The following is a 21,037-nucleotide window of genomic DNA, read 5'->3' as shown; positions in this document are numbered from 1 at the left end:
TGGAGCTAAAAGGGTAAAATTATAAGGACGGTTTGCTGTACTCGGCTTGTATTCCTTTGTGTATCGAAAATCAAAGGGTGATCTAATGAAGGTTCTTAAGATGATTTGATAGGTGAAAGGAGTCCAGAACACAGGACTTAAATTTGGAGCTGGATTGTTCACAAAGGAGAGTGGAATATGGAACTTCCTTCCAGATCCAGAAGCTATTGAGATCGGTGGTTGATTGAAAATTTCAAAACTAATATTTTTGGAGCTAGCTATATTAAAAGTTCCCAAATCAAGGTTCGATTAGAGCAGCCATGATCTAGTTGAATGTGTTACAGGCTGAATGGGTTGAATGGCCACATCCTGTTGCTAAATTATTCGGGTTTGGTTAACTTGAGCTGAGGCTGCTTTCTCTTCTGACAGCATTTCTGCCTCAGGTCCTATTGGATTTTCTTTATACGTCAGGCATGTTATTAAATAGCTCCATTGCAGCTTTCACCTCAAAATTAATGTTTTCTTAACTTTAGCATTAAACAGTGATCATCACTAACTAGGAAAATATTCTGTTGCCATTAGGGCCAGAAATATGGGGAGATAATTATGAGCCACTGAGCGAAATGGAATACTCTTATGAACCGGTGAAAACCTCCAGATTACAGAAAAGGTCAAACAGACAGAAGCCTGTAACTGCAGCTCCTGATCTGCTGTCTCTGAAGACAAAGAGGAAATATAAGCGGAGAGTCAACTTCAACATTGCAGAGACAGACCAGAAAATCCACCTTGTATTTAATATCAGTGGTAAGTATGCAACAGAAGATGGTTCACTGACCATCCAGAATTGCCCTGAAGTCTCAGATAAGAAAAGGCTAGTCACTGCTGCCAATAAGCTGTAGAGGAAAATCAATGGGCTTATTACAAAGGGATGTAATCATTGCTTAATTTCTTTGAACAGTCTTGTTTACTGGTTATAATCATGTCAGATTTGGGGGAAGTGACAGTTTGACTGAAGCTGAAGAATTGTCCAAAGTCTTGTTTTTCACTTAATGTGGGAGGGTGGAGCATCACAATGATTGACATGTTGATGATTTGTAGAGGAGATTCTGTGCCTCTATAAGAGTTTCCTAGCTAAAATCACACACCTGCCTTTCCATCATCACCCTGCAAATTCTTTTCTTGTAATTCTTGCAGATCCTTGCTTCAGCCTCGATTGAAGCTGCCTTTGCCAAATTCCAAAGCAGTGTATTCTGGTTCTTAATCCCTCCCTGCAGCAGAAGGTTCGACCTCATGCCCCAACTGGCTCCTTTGCTGGTCTCCTCAAATCAGTGTCCTTTGGTTCTTTACCATTCCCCCAATGGAAGCAGTTCCTTTCTGTTTACTCTCCAGATGCCTCATGATTTTGAACACGTCTATCAAATCTCCTCTCAACTTATTAATGGGACATTTTCTCCACTCTATCCATGTCACTGAAGTACTTCACCCTGGAATTATTTTCATTAATCTTTTCTACTCCGTCTCCAATGTCTTCACATCCTTCCCAAATTGTGGTGCCAGGAATTGGGTGCAATGCTCTGGTTGAGGTCCAACAAGTGTCTTGTAGAGATTCAGGGTGTTTCTGTAAGCAATAATACATATGGGCAGATGAAATCAGACAGTGACAATTTTTTTTTATCTTTCCAATTTGCAGCCAGTGTAGCGTTGCCTGATGACAAAAATGCTACGGCAGAATCAGATAATCAAAGGCGACTCTTTCACACATTGGACCATGTTTCGAGACGGCTGAAGAGGGCATTGGACAGTGACCCACTTTACCAATTCTCTTTTGCCTCTGAGGTGGTTCAGTCAGACAGCAAGTCACTGGAGAGCAGTAAAGCAGCTTTATTCTGCAGACCAGGCTCTGTGTTAAAGGAACGTATGTGTGGTAAGTATTCAGAGTTTGAATACTATAATTAAATTGAAATACTGTTGATAGAAAGGAGCACCTACTGCTTTTAGTCAATTTGACCTCAAGTCTTCATGTTTATCATTCCCTATTTCTTTCTCTCTTTCGACCCTTTTTATTTTTCTATCATTTTAAATTAACTCTCCCCATTAATTCCCCCACTTTTATGTGCCATTGTCCTCCACCATATACCGTTATGGATCATCTATGCTCAGTGTTTCCACAGTCAGGCTGGGATCATGACTATGTAAGACATGTCTCCCTAAAGCCGGTCCACCATTTACAACATACAAGTCAAGAGTGCGCTAGAATACTCTCCACCTGGGTCTGGATGAGTGCAGCCAACAACACATAAAATGCTAGATACCATCCAAGACAAAGCAGCCTGATTAATTAGTACCATGTCCACCACCTTAGCTGTTCATTCTCTCCCCATGTGCTTAGTGGCAATAGTGTTCACCATCCACAGATGTGCTACAGCAAATTGACAAGCCTCTTTCCACAGCACCATCCAAACCCCTACCATCTCGAAGGACAAGGGCAGCAGAGGGCAGCACGGCAACTCCACTACCTTCAAGTTGGCCTCTATGTTACACACCATCCTTACTTGAAGATATACTGCCATTCCTTCACAGTCACTGAGTCCAATGCCTTGAGCTGGTGATGATGACCTTTCAGAATTAAAAGAGCTGCCTATTGGAAAGAGGTTTGGTTATGGAATGATGCACTAATAGATTTAGATAAGACATCAAAACAAGGCCTTGTCTGCCCATTTGGGTGGATGCAAAAGAGCCCATGGTAGAATTTTGAAGACAAGCAATGGAGCAATCCCTGGTGTCCTGGGAAATGTTTATCTCTCAAACAGCATCTCAAAAACCAATGATCTGGTCATTAGCGCGTTGTGAGGGCGTGCTTTATATCAATTGTGTGCCACATTTCCTGGATTACAAAAATGACGACACTTCAAAGAGTACCTCATTCGCTGTAAGGTGTCCTATGGTCATGAAATATATGCAAGTCTTTTAAAGAATTTTCTTTGAACACAATTCAAATCAATGGAAAACCTGATTTACAATTTTTCCTTATGCTTTCTCCCTTCCCTGTGCAAAAAAAAACATTTTGCAGTGAATTGCCCAGTGGGGACATATTACTCATTGGAACACCGTGCTTGTGAAAGCTGCTGGATTGGGGCCTATCAGGATGAAGAGGGACAGCTGGAATGCAAGATGTGTCCCCCTGGCACTTCGACTGAATATCTACATGGCAGGAGCACTGATGAATGCAAAGGTAAGAAATGACATTTTACAGATGTTTCCCTGTGTAAAGCTTTAACCAAGAGTACAAATTTAACAACGAGCAATGTAAAGGTTCCTGTCTGGTCTGGAGATTTCATCACATATGACATTCTCTTTCTAACAGCCCCACTGCTATCCCATTGGTTGCTAACCTGTCCAATTAAAAATGGAGCAAACTCTTCATTGCCCACTTGATTGTCAATTGAGCAGCCTTTCTTTATAAACCTCCAACACTTAGATTTCTAATCAACTAAAGTGAAAAAGGTCTGTTTTTCATGTCCATTATGACTTTTATCTCCTAGATTTGTCCTGGAAATCAATTTTCAATTCCTACTGACGACAGGGCAATGCTGGAGGATTGGCAACCCAAAAGCAATTCTGATTACACATGCACGAACTCACATGCTGCTCCAATCTTCAGAGTCTCCAGTCAGATGAGGTTGATGATAAGCATTTGGTTCTTACAGGTCATGGACACAAGATAGCACATATTTATCACAGAACAGAAGAAGGCCATTCAGCCCATTTTGTCTTGTGCCGGCTCCTTGAAAACCCTCTTTGAATTGACTACAGGCTGTCCATCAGCTGCTGCAAAGTTGACACAATCCAAAGTGTTCAAGGTCCATTTCCATTCTGTGGAGTTCACTGATCTGGCAATGGTGCGCCATGGCATTTAGCCTCAAAATATTAGTAAATCTTGATGCCTACAAACCTGTTCCACAGTGCATCCTGGAACATATGGCATATGCATATCATATACAAAATACAGGTTGACAGTGCACAGTGCACACCAGTTATTATGTGTTAACCAGCTAACTCTACTAATTTTAGTTAACCTTTTCTCCCCATCTGACTATGTTTCCGGATCTCACTGAATACATCCATTTGTTTCCTGGATTGACAGTAAGTTGTAGGGTTTAGGCTTCAGCCAGGCTGTCATATCCACATATTGTCAGCCAGTTAAACTGGATATTGTCTAGCTGATTGTAGTGTTCTTTTTCTCATTGTGTAGGTAAATTCATAATTTACTACATTGCAAGGAGGTGGAAGGTAGTTTGAACCGTTCAATAAATCCCACCCTATTTGGTCTTACTCCTTTAATATTGGGTGTGAACTTCCTCTGAACATTGGCAGAAAGTAGAGGGAGTTTCATGTTACGCAGCATTTGATTGCGCTATTACCTAACCCAGGAGTGCTTGGGCCATAGATCAGTGTATCAAATCGGAAAATGTTTAAATCCTAAACACTTCAACCCTTCCAATAGAAAGTAAAATAAGTTGGCAAGGATGTGTCACTAACACTGTGTTGGAGGAAAGGCGAATGGGCGTGAGCACTGAGGGCTAGAGAACTGTTTTAGTTCTGTTAAACTCTGTTAAACAGAGTTAAACTGTTTACTGTTAAACCTCAGCTCCGTGTTGGATCAGGCCTTGCACAGCCTCCTACCTTTGCGCTCATTCCCAAGTGACCTAGCCCAGCAGCCAGCAAACCCAGCCACCCCAGAATGAAAATCCCCATTTCCGAGCACTTCCTATGCGTCAAGTTTCCAAACTAAGGAATGGCCTTAACTCCACTGTCCTGACCGAGGAACAAAAATTCAGTCCCCTGGAGTCAAACATCTGGGAACCAGGATAATTGAAGCACACAGTTCAAGATAGTCTTAACGTCCTCAACACAGAGTTATACAGTCATACAACATGGAAACAGACCCTGTTAGGTGTGCCTTTTTATTTCTTTCTAAATTCCTTTGAAAATAACCCTCGAAGTTGAATACCTCCTTTAATTTCCAACTATGCTATTCATAGCAATAATGAGGTAACTTTGAGGGGGTCTTAACATTGTCAGGGACGGCCAATTCTTTGGTATTGTGATCATCTGGAGCATGTGAGATCTTGCTGTGCACAAATATGATGTTGCATTTCTCAACATTGCAACAGTGATCACAACTTGACAGCTGTTATGTCATGTTGAGGTCATGAACGGCACAATGTAAGTCGCAAGTAATTTAAAAATTTCAGGTATCCCATGTTGCCTGACTTTCTTTCTCTCTCTGTGCTAGGTCAATGCAAACCAGGAACATATTCTTCAAATGGCCTGGAGATGTGTGAATCTTGTCCATTAGGAACCTTTCAGCCAGCATACAGTGCAAAGAGATGCATTTCGTGTCCAGATGGTTTGACCACAGTGAAAAGAGGAGCCATTGAAGTTTCTGAGTGCGGAGGTACATCTCAAAAAAGTCCTAGAACATTTATACAACACACCCTTCACATCCTCCCCATTTTTTAAATAAGGCCGGTCACTTGTGAAATGATTGTTTGTATATTTATTGGTTGAAGATGCTCGTTTCATTTATTGTACTTATTCAAGTGATAACATTGGCAGAATATCTAGTGAAATAAGGCAATCCGTCTCATTCTCATTAAAAGGAATTCTGATTGGCAGTCTTACCTGTTCAAAAACCTCAATATGCCTCTGCTACTGCTGCACTTGTGATTTTTATGCATCTGTTTAAAATAAGTCGGTGAATACCTGTATTAACAGCATAGAGAGAAAGTTGGTGGAAAATCATTATATTTCTGTGCAGTGCTATTCAGAAAACATCTCAAAATTGAATCCCTACAGTTTGGAAGCAGGCCATTCAGCCCATCCCACCCATTCCACTATCCTTATCCTATAACACTGCATATCTCATGGCTAATGCATCTAGCCTGTACATCCCTTGACACTATGGGTAATTTAACATGGCCAATCCATCTAATCTGCACATCTTTGGACTGTGGAAGGAAATCAGAGCACTCAGAGGAAACCCACACAGACACAGGGAGAATGTGCAAACTCCACACAGATAGTCACCTGAAGCTGGAATTGAACCCCGGTCCCTAGCACTATGAGGCAGCCCTGGCCACTGAGCCACCATGCCACCCTTGCTTGCAAAAGCATTTCAGGTAGAATGAACTTGGAGGAAACATGCCGCGCAGTTGGATTCCACAAGTTAGAAAATAATCTCAACCCAGGCAAGTGCATTGCTAATGCATAGGTCTTCGCTTGAATGGGATGTAACTTTAATTTTCACTCATGGTCGTCACAATCCTACTCTCTGTACCAACCCTCCCACCAGTGATTATGGAATGAGAGAAGTTTCTCTTCTTCCTTTGTCCTTCGAGCAATTTTATTTCCCTTCTTATGTTCTTGCCCATTCAACATTGAAAAACTAAATGTAAATCTCAATTGCACCCACAGTTTGATCACCTTGGTTGGAGCTTCAGTGGTCTAAGTTTAAACTGGGCAGAATGCCATTCATTCAATACTGCAGATGTTACACAGATTCCTAAAATCCCAAAATGGCCGAAGCAGCTCCACTCACAGCTCTGCCCCAATCAAAAACTAGCAGTGCCTCACTTATGAAGGGCCTACCTCCTCTGGCAGTGCTGTTGTCATGGTAATGAGGGCTAAGACAGGCCAATACCAAAAGGCTCCCTGAACATCACTACACTGATGGTGGTGGTTGATTAGGCAGCAGGGAGTGCTGTAGTTACAAAGGTGGGGAATTCTAAACTTAACCTGCCCCTCCAACCTACCAGACCACCTGCATATTTGTCTATATTTAAAAGAGGTAAAGTCACTACAGTCTTACCACACCATCGGGCTGCTCTCTCACTAGAGAGAGAAAATGAGAGAGGGAGAGACAACTGGTGTTGGTTTAACCTGAAGGTCGCCATGCCTCAGGCAAGGGGAGAGGTTGAGAAGGAGATTTTTCATTGTAACCTCAACTAATGCAGGAATTGGGTCCACACTGTTGAATTTTAAGACTTATAAGAGTTGACTTCAATTCTTGAAACTTAAAAACTTGAACTTTCCCAGGCACTATTATGACTATTTTTGCGAATCAGGAATTGAGCCTTTAGTATCCAGCTTGTTTATGGATTCTTGCAACATTGTGTTTCAGTATCAATACAAATCTAGAATGTTGCTTAAACTGCATACTATTTAGTGAAGAATGCTCTGACAAATCCATGATAGTTCCTCATTTGAACTGAAATTTTGAAAAGTAAAGACACTTAAAAAAAGAAATGCAACATGACACAAAGAGGGAGTTGCTCGTGGTTAAATGTGACAAAATGAGAACAATAAATTTTGAATTGCTACCTTTTTTTCCCCATGCCCAGTGCCATGTTCTGCAGGACACGTTTCACGCTCTGGTATAATGCCTTGCTACCCTTGTCCCAGAGATTACTATCAGCCTGATTCAGGCAAGTCATTCTGTCTCGCTTGTCCATTCTATGGGACAACCACCATCACTGGAGCCACCTCTCGAAGTGACTGTTCTGGTAAGGAGAAACATCACAACGTTGTTTTCCCATCCAACTGTCCTGTTAAAAATGGTTGACATGACAGAGAAAGCTGGAAAGCAAAAGTGAAAGAAACAATTTGTTTTTTTCCCAAGGTTTCAACTCTGGATATATAGTGGAGTCAGCAAGTCAACTCATACCAACCCCTCTGGAGAAGAAATCGATGCTTGTAGCAAATCAGGTATGAATTAACAGGGCCACTCTTGAGGTTGCACATTGTAAAGAAAACAATATAAGAAAAGGGAACGGGAATATACCATCAAACCAGTCTCAGCCACCTGCCATCTCATTCCCTCACCCACCTGCCATTCAACTCCCTCACCCAGTTGCCTGCCACCTTACCCCCCTCACCCACTCACCTTACGCACTGGCCTTCTTTCTTTAGCCTATCAAAGAGGCTTTGGAGCCTTAACGCCATCTTTTCCTCAACAGAATACTGCAGTTAATGCTTTAGTTCAGCATTGTAAGAAGTTAAGGATGTAACTTTTAACAGACCTAAACATCAGGATTCTGACCCTGATCGGAAAACTTGAGCCAATATTTTGTGTATTGTAAGATGAAGTTCAGACATGGTGAAAAGATATTTTGAAGGCATGCTCAACGTTAATGGATTTTGGTGATTCAACCCTCAATAAGATATTGTCCTCGTTTATTACCCTTTAAGAATATGTCCAGAGGCTGCCTTTATCTAATGCTATTTAACTACATGTAGTAACCAGACCTGACTTTTAAATATGTGTATGTCGTTTTGAGGTACGGAGAGGTTAGTATTGATCTATCCAGAGAAATTTTAACCAAAGCACTCGAGGTAAGAATCTTCCTGCATGCTTTGACATTATAATTGATCTGACAGTCCCGAACTACACTTTCCAGCCTTTACCCCATATGCCTCAAATCCCTTACTGATTAAAAATATACTTCATGACCCAGCCTCAATAGGCCTCAAGTAAAGAATCTATAGATTCACTACCATCTGAGAGAAGAAATTCCTCCTCATCTGTTTTAGGTACTTTGAGATTATGCCCTCTAGTTGTAGATCCTTCCACATGGGGAAACAGTCTGTCCACATTTACCCTGTCAGCCCCCTAGGAATGTTTTATGTTTTAGTAAGTTTGCCTCTCATTCCTCTAAACTCCATAAGTACAAGCCCAGCCTGCTCAAACTCTTCTCATAAGAAGATCTCTATACACATGGAATCAACATAGTGAACCTTCTCCAGACTGCCTTAATTGCTAATATATCTTTTTACGGTTAAGGGGACAAAAATTGCTCACAGTATTACAGTGTAATCTGACTAGTGCCTTGTATAGTGTTGGCAAGACTTCCCCATTTTTTTATGCTCCTTTCCCTTTAAAATAAAGCTAGACATTCTATTTGCCTTCCCTATTACCTGCTGAACTTAGATGCTAGATTTTTATAAATAATGCTTGAGGATCCCAAATCCTTCTGTGCTGCACCTTCTCGCATTGTCTTCTATTTAAATATGAAAATTATTAAATTAATCATTGGACTAATTGATTTTCTGAACATTTTTACATCAATCATATTATGATTAACAATCTAACCACAGACCAGGAGAAGATTGAAGGCCTTGTTTAGTTTAACTGACAATAAGTATTTTATTTTTCCCTCCCTTTTGAATGAAGGAGTTTAATGAATGCTTCTTGCAACCATGCCAACATAATGGAAGCTGTGAAAGTGTTGGGTCAGGTCACATTTGTGTGTGTCAGCCTGGATTTACAGGTGGGTGAATTCTTATAGTTGGGTTTTCCTGGGATATTGGCATGGGTATCAGCAGCATCTCAGTTCTACGCTGTGTCTGTGTTTCAGGCTCTAACTGTGAAACAAATGTCAATGAATGTGCATCAGACCCCTGCCAAAACAATGCTGCTTGTCAGGATGGAGTTGGAAGATTTGTGTGCTTGTGCCAGCCCGGTTTTGTGGGTAAGTTTCCTCTCAGGAAGCTCCTGAGGTATAGAAGAAGACACAGAGGCTTGAACACATGCACCAACAGGTTCAAAAACAGCCTCTTCCCTGCCATTGTTAGACTGTTGAATGGAATCTCTAACTTCAAATAGTGTTGATCTTGCTAATGTTGATCTTGCTTTGCACATCTCCTGAGCAGTTGTAACCTGTATGCCTCGCTCTGTCTAAGCACCCTACGATTTATATGTGCTTGTTTGCTTTGATTTGTCTGTACAAAACAAAGCTTTTCACTGTACCTAGGGACATGTGACTACAATAAATCAAACAAATTCAAATCCACCCACAGAGAAAGTTTTCCATCACATGTGCCACTTTTACCAGCCCATGTTTATCTCTACCTGTATTTAATGGCATTGTAATTTTTCCGGTGACTTATTGATCTACAGCCGGGTGGAACTTAAAGTCAGTTAAAGAATCTGGAACTGAAAGCTGAGATCTATTATGAAGACTCCACCTGGTTCACTAGGGGACGGAAATCTGCTGTCCTTAACATGTGACTCCAGACTTGAACCAACATGGTTGACTCATGATTGCCCTCCAAAATGAAAAGCTCCAGCCATGTCAAAGCACCACAGCCTGTCATGAAGGTGGCTCAGTAGCAACTTTTCACAGTTAGGAATGGGCAACGATTGCTGGTCTTGCCAGGGGCTGTGGGAGAGTTCACAGACTCACAGAAAGGTCATGACTCAAAAGGAGCCCATTCAGGCTATCTTGTCTCTATTGACTCTTCAAATGAGCAGAATTAACTACTGCCAGTTTCTTGCTTTCTTCCCATACCCTTGCACATTGTTTCTACCTGAATAATCTTCCAACACCCCATTTAAGGCCTCAGTTAACCAGCCTCCATCACATGGTGCATTGCATACCCTAACTGCTCACTGTGGATCACATTTGATCCTTTTGCAAATCTCTTTAAATCTATGCCCTCGTTCTTGATCCTTTTACAGGTGGGAACAGTTTCTCCTTATCAACTGTATCAGGTCTGCTCATGATTTTGAAAACCTCTATCGATTTCCTCTTATCATTTTTCTATATATGGAGAACAGTCCCAACTTCTTCAGACTATCCTCATAACTTAAATTTCTCATCCCTGGAAACATTTTTGTAAATCACTTCTGCACCCTGTCCAATGCATTCCCATCTTTCCTATCATGAGGTGCCCACAATTGTGCACTACTCCAGCTGAGATCTAACAAGTGTCTTATAAAAGTTAAACATCACCTGCTTGCTCTTGTACTCTGAGCCCCTATCCATAAAGTCGAAAATACTGTATGGTTTTTAAAATCTGTTTCGACCTGCTCTGCCAACTTGAGGCATCTGTGCACATATATACCCAGGTCCTTCTGCTCCTGCACCCTCTTTATAATTGTGCCCCCTATTGTATATTGTCTTTCCATGTTCTTTCTATCAAATGCATCACCTTACACTTCTTTGTATTGAACCTCATCTGTCATCTATCTGCCCACTCCATCAACTTCTTCATGCCCTTTCACATTTTCACGCTATCCTCCTCACCATTTACAGTTCGTCCAAGTTGCATGTCATCTGCAGATTTTGAAATTGTGCCCCGCACACCAAGATGCAGATCATTAATATAGATCAGGAAAAGCAAGGGTTCCAATACGGGTCGCTGTGGAATAACCTTCCTCTAGCTGAAGAATATCCATTGACCAATACTCCATTTCCTATCACTCTGCCAATTTTGTACCTTTGTTGCTGCTGACCCTTTTATACATTTCCTCACAATCTGTTGTGTAGCACTGTGTCAAATTCCTTCTGGAAGTCAATGTTCACCACATCAACATTGTTATGCTCATCGAGCCTCTCTGTTACATCACCTTGGAAATCTCCAAAAAATGTCCAGGAAAATTCAGTCATGAGGGAAGCCTACCAGAGACAAGTCACCTCATAAGGAGAACAAACAGAATTTGCTGCTACATTATAGATTATAAAAAGTGCTGTTTCACTCCGAGCCTATCAACAGTTAAGAAACAGCCTGAGCAGGGTAAATCCGAAGGAAAATAAGTGAGCAAGCCACGAGAGGGTTCCGACAAGTTGTTGGGGATGGGGTAGGCGTCGTTCTGCCAAGCTGGGAGTTGCCTTTTGCTGGCTATATGAGACCAGGAAAGCAATCTTTCGAGAGTTTCAAACGTTGGAAGGGTGTGACAGGCTGTGTCCGGTGGGGTTGTGGTGTCGATATGACATGAAAGTTAGCAAACCGTATGATTTCTGTTGATATTTTCCAGGTATTCTATGTGAGCGAGAGGTAAACGAGTGTATCTCTCAACCATGTCTTCATGATGGAAGATGCATTGATGGGATTAATACATATTACTGCAAGTGTATGGATGGGTTTAAAGGTAAAAATATATTCACGGGGCTTTTTCGTGTTTAGTTTTCTCATTGGCAAATTATGGTAAGGTATTTGCTTAATTTTATTATGTAAATCAATTATTTCTCTGATTTGTGGAATTGTGACATGAATAATTGAGGCCACGTCCAAAGCTGTTAATGTACAGGAATTTTTGTAGCAATTATTAGAATTTAATTACAACATTTAGATTGTAGCAGCAAATGCATAGAATTTACAGCATAGAAACAGGCCATTTGGCCCATCTGGTCTACACTTATATTTATGCACCACATGAGCCTCTTCCTGTCTTATTTCGTCTGACCCTGCAAGTGTAACCATCGATTCCTTTCTCTCTCGTGTTTTTTTTAAATCTAGCTTCTCATTAAATGCAAACATGCTACAGAAGATGATATGTGATTACATCCTAGGATCACAGATTATCCAAAGAAAGAATTGTTTATTAAAAAGTAACTGCGTAAAAATGATGCATAAGCCACACAGACAAAAAAAATGAAGGCGACATAACAGTAATATAACTGGACTTGCGATTCCAAATAAAGCTCTGGGGATATGGGTTCAAATCCCACCATACGAACTCATCAAGGCTCTTCTGACAGCACCTTTCAAATTCTATCACCTCGAAGGGTAGCAGGTACACGGGATCACGAAAAACTCCAAGCACACAACATCTGACTTAGAAATATAAGACCATAAGACATAGGAGCAGAAATTAGGCCATTTGGCCCATCGAATCTACTCCGCCATTCAATCATGGCTGATAAGTTCCTCAACCCCATTCTCCTGCTTTCTCCCTGTAACCCTTGATAATCAAGAACCTATCTCTCTCAGTCTTAAATGTACTCAATGACCTGGCCTCCACAGCCTTCTGTGGCAGTGAACGCCATAGATTCACCACTCTCTGGCTGAAAAAGTTTCTCCTTATCGCCGTTCTAATAGGTCTTCCCTTTACTCTAAGGCTGTGCCCTCGGGTCCTAGTCTGTCCTACCAACAGAAGCATCTTCCCAACATCCACTTCGTCCGGGCCATTCAGTATTCTGTAAGTTTCAATTAGATCCCCCCTCATCCTTTTAAACTCCAATGAGTATAGTCCCAGAGTCCTCAAACTTTCCTCATATGTAAAGCTTATATACCACCATTCCATTTGAGTTGCTGGGTTAAAATTCTGAAACTGTAACAACATTGCAGTACTACTTATAGCAAATGAACCAAAGCAGTTCAAGAAGACAGATCGCCACCACCTGCGGCAGGACAATTAAGGATGATGAAAAATGCTGGCCTAATCAACAAATTTCACAGCCCACGAATTAATTAAAAAATCTGGATTTGAAAGCTAGTTTCAATTATGGTAACCTTCACAATCCACTAATGCTCCTCATTGAGTGAAGTCTGCTGTCTTTCCCTATTCTGACCTACATGTGTCTCCAGAAGCCACAGCATTTCTGAAGAAGGGTCTAGGCCCAAAACGTCAGCCTTCCTGCTCCTCCAATGCTGCTTGGCCTGCTGTGTTCGTCCAGCTCTACACCTTGGTATCCCTAGCCACAGCAATGTGGTTGATTTTCACCCATTCCCTGAAATGACCCAGCAAGCCGCCCAGCATAAATGTATTTTGGGATGATCAATACATAGGTGATCAATGCCCACATCCCATGAAAGAATAATAGCTAATTCTCGATATTCAATATTTATTTTAAAAATTTCATGTTATTGAACAACAAGTTATTACAAAATATTCAACTCAAACACTCCCCACAGTTCCACATTCTCACCACTCTCTGGGTAAAGGCGGTTTCTGGATTCACTATTGCATTATTAGTAACTATTGTTTTGATAGCTGCAAAAGTGGAATTATCTTGCCTATATCTAACTTAGCAAACTCTTTAGGAACTTTTAATACCTCTATTTTGTCACCCCTCGCCCTTCTCTTTATTAGAAAGAAGAGCCCCAGAGTTCCTGACAGGTATAAGCTTTCAGCTCTGCCATTGCCCTCATAAATTTTTCTTTGTGTCACACACGGGTTAGCCATTATTAATTTTCACAATCGCTCTGTCAGTAAGCTATAAGATCTATAAGATGAATTGATAAATATCCCATTTATATATTCATTTCTCTGAGGTAAAATTTCTCTTTGACCGTACAGATTTCTCTAGCTCATTTACTCTTCTGGTTGCCATGAATCCATCACAAACCAGATAGTAAGTGAAACAAAATCCTTTTGGAGATATTTATCAATAGGCAATAGTTTTATGTGAAACAGAAGCAGGATTTGACCATTCAGCCCTCGAGCCTGCTGCCGCATTCAATGAAATCACCAATAACCTTCTATCTTGACGCAACCTTCTCTCACTATCTCCATTTCACAAGATTATCTATCCCTAAAAGCCTATCAGTCTCAGTCTTGAATATAGTCACCAACTGAGCACCCAGAACCCTTTTCTTGATTGTAGTTTGCTGTGTTGATCTCAATAAACATTCAGATATCAGGGCTATCTGGTAGGAATTTTAATGCTGCAACAGTGAGGCTGACCCTCGATTTCTAACCTTTCACATAACATTGCCCGGGTAGTTTTTTTAAAACAATTAATGTGCTCCGCTTCTTTCTTCCAAGGTGTCCACTGTGAGCTTGATATTAATGAGTGCCTTTCAACACCATGTCACAACAATGGGACGTGTCACAACCTGATTGGTGGATTTCAATGTACATGTCTGGCTGGTTTTTCGGGAGAGACGTGTGAAGTTAATATTAATGAATGCACCAGCTTGCCCTGTTTGAATGGAGGGTCATGCATTGACGACATCAGCACCTTCAGGTAAGGATATTTGTGTTACGGATGCAAATTTTATGAGAAGGTTCTAGTTTGAGATTGTCTCTTCAGTTTAGGGAAAGTAGAGGTATTAAAGAGATCACATGACCTGTTTAGAATTCTGAACAATAAATTGAGATGGCTTGGCGGCTTTGGGGACAGTGAGGCCAGGAATAGGAGACTTTTCCGTCATCTTGAGAGCGATTTGTTGACAAAAGGTGGTATTTAGCCAAAGTAGATTCTAGTTAGCTTCCTATAGGGAAACTCTTGAAATGTTATGTAATTCTTCCAGTGGGAATTGAAATATCATTTTAAAAATTACTTTCTCTACAGGAATCATAACAATTCCATCATGGATTTATTCAGGGTCATTTGTGATCAGGCCATTTCTTTCTATTTGTTGTTTGGGAAAGAAAGGTAAATTTTTTTTCACTCAAAGGCTATTAAGTCTATGGAACAAGTTAACAGGGGTGTGGAAATTTAGCAATCGCGGTAGACAAATTGCACAGAGGAAGATTCCGCGAACAGGAATGAGGATCAGAGAATCTGCATCAATGATGTTATTTAGGGAATAAATATTGGCCAGACCATGAGGATAACTCCCCCAACTCTTCTTTGAAAAAGTGCTGTGGGATCTTCTCAACCATCTGTACAGATAGGTGAGGCCTTGGTTTAGTACGTCCAACAATGCCTCCCTCAGTGTCTACCTTGATTTTCCTATTTACATCTTACAATGGTTCCTGAACCCAGAGGCAAGTGTGCCACCCATTGAGTTACCATGCACAGTAACGTGTGTGCACCTGCACCAAGGCTGCCTTGTTTGCAATCATCTCTTTGCTAGCAGTGGAATTATTATGATTAATTATTCCTTCTCTTCTTTAGATGTCAGTGCCTGCCAGGCTACACTGGTTTGGTCTGTGAATTAGATGTGAATGAGTGTGAGTCAAATCCATGTCTGAACCATGGGGTTTGCGTGGACGATCTAGCCTCGTATATCTGCAACTGTCCACCGAGCTTCACTGGAACTCGATGTGAAACAGGTAAAGGTCTCAAATTGCCCAGTTTATGCCTCAATATGTTGCAGAATCAGGGCTAAACTCAACTGATATGGGTGCTACCGCATAATCCAACATTTATTTCCCATCCCTAATTGCCATTAAGATGGTAACGATGATTCATCCTCTTGAACCAGTACAATCTGTGTGATGTGGTGTATACACACTGCTGTATTGGTGTTGAAGAGAATGAGTATTTAACATGGTGAACAGCTTGCCAGTTATATATCATGGTTGGTGTTGAGCTTCTTGAGTATTGTCGGCACTGCAGTCATCCTGGCAAGTGGGTGTATTTCATCCCACTTCTGACTTTTGCATTGTATATGATGAATAAGTGTTGGGAAGACAGGAGCTAAGTTGCTCACTGTGGATTTCCCAACCTCTGACTAGCTATTGCTCCCTTCCTAGCAGCACTGTGGGTATACATATGCCACAAAGATTGTAGTGGTTCAAGAAGAAGGTTCATCGTCACTATCTTATTGGCAATTAGGAATGGGCAATAAATGTTGGATTATGCAATGACACCCATATTCCTTGAACAAATACAAAAGAAACCTAACAGTTGCTCTTTAAACCTGTTGCAACCTTATCTGTCTGTAGAAAAGGATGTTTCAAAAGCTGTGTTTAGTTCTACTGTAGTCATGGTTGCATTGCTGTTCCATTTAAGTTTTTGATCAATGTTGACTCCCAGGTATTGATAGTTTGTGATTTGATGATTGTAATGCCATTAAGTGTTGGGGGAGATGATACAAAAAAAACCTACCTTCGAGCAAGTTAATTTTATTCATGTTTAAATTCAAATTGGATTTAGTAGGGATGGTTTTACACTTGAAATATGAACCTAATAACAATCTTATTTTCTCATCACATGTTGCTAGATGGTGTGCCTGTATTTAATCCTTTTTTTATTTAAGAGTTATCCTCCAATTTTAACCTGGATTTTGAAGTTTCGGGGATCTACGGCTATGTTTTATTGGACAATGTATTACCAACGCTCAGTGCTCTTACCTGCGCTTTCTGGATGAAATCATCTGACACCACAAACTACGGGACTCCCATTTCCTATGCCCTGGGCAATGGATGTGACAATGCATTCCTACTGACGGATTACAATGGGTAAATTCTGCTCTTACAAGATTAGTTGCAGTTCTTTTCATCTTTTGACCGTTGGGAAGCACATTCTAAAAGCTTGGTGTTCCAAACTTTTTTGCCCCATGTTATAATCATAGGGATCTATAGCACAATAAAAGGCCCTTTGGCCCATTCCATCCAAACTGGTCAAAAACTACCACCTAACTATTGTAATCCCATTTTCTGGCATTTGTATGCCTTGGTATCACAAGTGTACATCTAAATACTTCTGAAATGCTGGAGAGTTTCTGCCTGTACCATTCACACATGCAGGTAGTTCCAGGTTCCTATCACCCCCTGGGTGAAAAGGTTCTTCCTCACATTCTCTCTAAACCTACTACCCCTCACCTTAAATCTATGCCCCCAGGTCATATCTTTCTATCAAGGGGAAAAGTGTCTTTGTTTCTATCCTATCTATGTCCCACATAGTTTTATACATCTGAATCAAGCCCCCTGTCAATCTCTGTTGCTCAAAGGAAAATAACCCCAGTCTGTCCAAACTCTCTTCGTAACCTTCCAGCCCAGGCAACATCCTGGTAAACCTCTTCTGCATCCTTACCAGTGCTAGCACATCCCTCCTATAATATGGATTCTGGAACCACGCGCAGTACTCTAGCTGTGGTCTAACTAACGTTTTATACAGTTCCAGCTGAACTTCACTGCTCTTAAACTCTAGGCCTCGACTAATAAAGGCTAGTGTATCATATGCCTTATTTACCATTTTATCCACCTGTCCTGATAGCTTGAAGGACTGGACTACAGGCTCACCAAGATCCCTCTCATCCTGGGTACTTTCCACAGTTCCACTGTTTATCATGCGTTCCCTTGCCTTCGTTGTCCTGCCCAAGTGCATCACCTCACATTTATCTGGATTGAATTCTATTTGTCACTGATCAGCCCGTCTGACCGGCCTGTCTATATTCTCTTATAATCTAAAGCTATCCTCCTCACTATTTACCATCCCACTAATATTTGTATCATCTGCGAACTTCCTGATCAACCTTCCTACATTCATGTCTAAATCATTAAATCACTAACAGCAAGGGTCCCAAGACTGACCCCATCAGACACAGACTTCCATCTAGAAAAAAAAAATCCCTCAAAACCATCACCCTCTGCTTCCTGCTACTCAGTTAAATATGCATCCAATTTCCTTGGATCCCATGGGCTCTTACTTTAGCTGTCAGTGTCCTATGCGGGACTTTATAAAAAGTCTTGCTGAAGTCCAAATAAACTACATCAAAAGCATTGCCCTCATCTACATACCTGGTCACCTCTTCCAAAAACTCAGTCAAGTTGGTCAGACATGACCGGCTCTTAACAAAACCATGCTGACTGCCCTTGATTCATCCCTTCCTGTCCAAATGCAGATTATAGACAGTGCCTGGGCTGTGAACGGGTTCCGTTCTAGAGTCTGTTCCCAAGTTGATTAGAACGCAAGTTGGAATACAATACAGGACAATATAAAGGAGCCCTTTGTGAGTACAGGAAATGTTTTTATACCAGGTCTTTAAAATTACACCCCTGTATGAGGTTGCACTCATAAGTACAAGCATTTGTAAGTTGGACATTTGAAAATCAGGGATCCCCTATAAGTCTGTCCCTCAGAATTGCTTCCAATCATTGCCCATCACTGAAATTAGACTGAATGGCCTATAGTTTCCTGATTTATCCATTGCTCCCTTCTAAATTAGTGGTTGGGCAACAAATCTCCATCACCTCTTCTGTGGCCAGAGAGGAATTGAAAATTTCTGCAAACACTCTTGCTGTTTCCTCCCTTGCCTCACTCAACAACCTGGTAGATATTTCATCCGTACTCAGAGATTTATCTACTTTTAAGCCTGCCGGGCTTCTCAGAACCTCCTGTCTATGTTCATTTCTTTAATTGTATCACAGACTTTTTCCCTTATTCATGTACACATATTGTCCCTCTCACTAGTGAACACCAGCACAAAGTATTCATTTAGATCCCTACATACGTCTTCTGACTCCATGCACAAATTACCACTGTAGTCCTTAATGCACCCTACGCTTTCCCTCATTATCCTTTTCCCCTCAATGTACCTGTAAAACAGCTTAGGATTTTCCTTTTCTTATCTGCCAGTATCATTTGATGTCCTCTCCTAATCTCCTTTTAAGTTCATTCCTGCACATTCTATACTCTTCTAGGGCTTCTGCTGTCTTCGATCCTCAGTATCTCCCTTAATATCTTTTACTCTTAATCCAATTTCCAGGGTTCACAGTATTTGATGGTCCCATCTTTTTTCTTTATTGGAATATGTTGGCCCTGTACTCTCTATGTTTCCTTCTTGAATGCAACGCACTGTTTTGATTTATCTGAAAGTATCTGCTCCCAGTCCACTCTTGCCAAATTACATCTAACCCTTATTAAAATTAGCCTTCCCCAGTTAAGAACTTTGATTTCAGGCACATCCTTGTCCTTTTCCATAATTTTGAATCTAATGCAGATATGATCACTGTGTGTAAAATGCTCCCCCACTTGTTCAGCCTTGTTACCTAAAAACATTAGATTCCCAGAATAAACCCAAGTCTTTTTTGAAGTGAAGCTTGTTCCCGTAGACAAAGTGTATCTGAGATAGTGAGCAGTGGCTTACCCATTACTCTAAATTTGTGATATTGGTCAATGGAAATCACATGACATATCGACTAACCGCTTTTTACTTCTTTCACAAAATGGAAGGCCTCCTCTATTAAGCCATTAATTACAGACAGGCTAAAGTTATGAGCTATGTTTATTCACAGGTACACAAATACTCAGAAGCAGTCTTATACTGCAATCAAAATGAAAAAGAAGAAGAACTTTAATTATACAGCATTTTTCAAAACAGCCATATTGAAGCACTTTAGAATTCATTAATTGCTTTTGAAGTGTAATTACAGTTGTAAGACAGGAAATCTGGCAGCCAATTTTGCACGCAACAAGATCCTGCTAACAGTAATATGATAAGGAGATGATTTGTTTTTGTGAAGTTGATTGAGAGATAAATATTGGCCGGGCCACTAGGGATAACATTCCTTCCCCACTTCAAAATAGTGTCCTAGGATCTTAAACATCTTACTGTGAGGGCAGCAGGGAACTTGATTTAACATTTCATCTGAAGGCTGACACCTTCAACAGTGCAGCACACCCTCAGAAATATAGTTCAGTGTTAACTTTGATTTTTGTGCTCGGGTCATGGAGTGGGGCTTGAACCCAGAAGGCAAGGATTGTAATTCCACAAGAATTATTTTCCCCACAGTTTAGTGCATTACAATTTGATGAATGGAATTCATAATCCACCATAATTTAAATTTTGAAAGTTTTATATGGCTTTATACAGACAAAAATAAATGTTATGCATGCAGCTCACATTGAGTTGTGGTACCATTTTAAATTACTGGTTTCAATCTTCATGGAAGACCAACTAAGGGATTAATTGATCACGTGGCTGCAAAAATATTTTAAAGCTGTAATACCCTATTTACATTATACATGTAAACCTGAACAAAGCTGAAAATATACAGACCATCAATAATGTCACAATAATTTCTGGATGTGAAAAAAACTTTATAGACAAATAAATAGATTTCATATTTGGGTTCCAGAATATCTAAAAATTAGAAAATTAAAAATAACAATGCCTTCTAGCAATGAAAACGATTACAGACCCTGTCACCATCCCCATGTTCCAAATCACCAACTCAGGCTTCAGAAAACATTACAATAACATGGAACCTGGACAAGATAAAGAAGAAGCCGAGACAACAAGGTGCAGGGCTGGATGAACACAGCAGGCCAAGCAGCATCATAGGAGCAGAGAGGCTGACATTTCGGGCCTAGACCCTTCATCAGAAAAGGGGGAGGGGAAGGGGGTTCTGAAATAAATAGGGAGAGAGTGGGAGGCGGATAGAAGAGGGATACAGGAGAGGATAGGTGGAGAGGAAACAAACAGGTCGAAGAGGCGGGGATGGAGCCAGTAAAGGTGAGTGTAGGTAGGGAGTTAGGAAGGGGATAGGTCAGTCCAGGGAGGACGGACAGGTCAAGGGGGCGGGATGAGGTTGGTCGGTAGGAGATGGAGGTGCGGCTTGAGGTGGGAGGAGGGGATAGGTGGGAGGAAGAACAGG

At 40.9% G+C, this 21,037-nt stretch overlaps 1 protein-coding gene across 1 annotated transcript in view; it reads left to right on the top strand.

Moving 5' to 3' along the window:
* Nucleotides 1-21,037, top strand: part of svep1 (sushi, von Willebrand factor type A, EGF and pentraxin domain containing 1) — a 176,588-nt gene that overhangs the window by 95,519 nt on the left and 60,032 nt on the right. Inside the window, exons 15-26 of the mRNA XM_048620145.1 lie at nucleotides 562-783; nucleotides 1,670-1,903; nucleotides 3,050-3,211; nucleotides 5,276-5,437; nucleotides 7,383-7,544; nucleotides 7,661-7,746; nucleotides 9,212-9,308; nucleotides 9,396-9,509; nucleotides 11,798-11,911; nucleotides 14,531-14,732; nucleotides 15,609-15,766; nucleotides 16,696-16,897. Of these exons, the coding sequence (XP_048476102.1) occupies nucleotides 562-783; nucleotides 1,670-1,903; nucleotides 3,050-3,211; nucleotides 5,276-5,437; nucleotides 7,383-7,544; nucleotides 7,661-7,746; nucleotides 9,212-9,308; nucleotides 9,396-9,509; nucleotides 11,798-11,911; nucleotides 14,531-14,732; nucleotides 15,609-15,766; nucleotides 16,696-16,897 (1,915 nt within the window). The remainder of the gene's footprint in view (nucleotides 1-561; nucleotides 784-1,669; nucleotides 1,904-3,049; nucleotides 3,212-5,275; nucleotides 5,438-7,382; nucleotides 7,545-7,660; nucleotides 7,747-9,211; nucleotides 9,309-9,395; nucleotides 9,510-11,797; nucleotides 11,912-14,530; nucleotides 14,733-15,608; nucleotides 15,767-16,695; nucleotides 16,898-21,037) is intronic.

This window comes from Rhincodon typus, chromosome 3, assembly GCF_021869965.1.
Source record: "Rhincodon typus isolate 14 chromosome 3, sRhiTyp1.1, whole genome shotgun sequence".
NCBI lineage: Eukaryota > Metazoa > Chordata > Chondrichthyes > Orectolobiformes > Rhincodontidae > Rhincodon > Rhincodon typus.
This window is presented reverse-complemented; position numbering and strand designations above follow the sequence as displayed.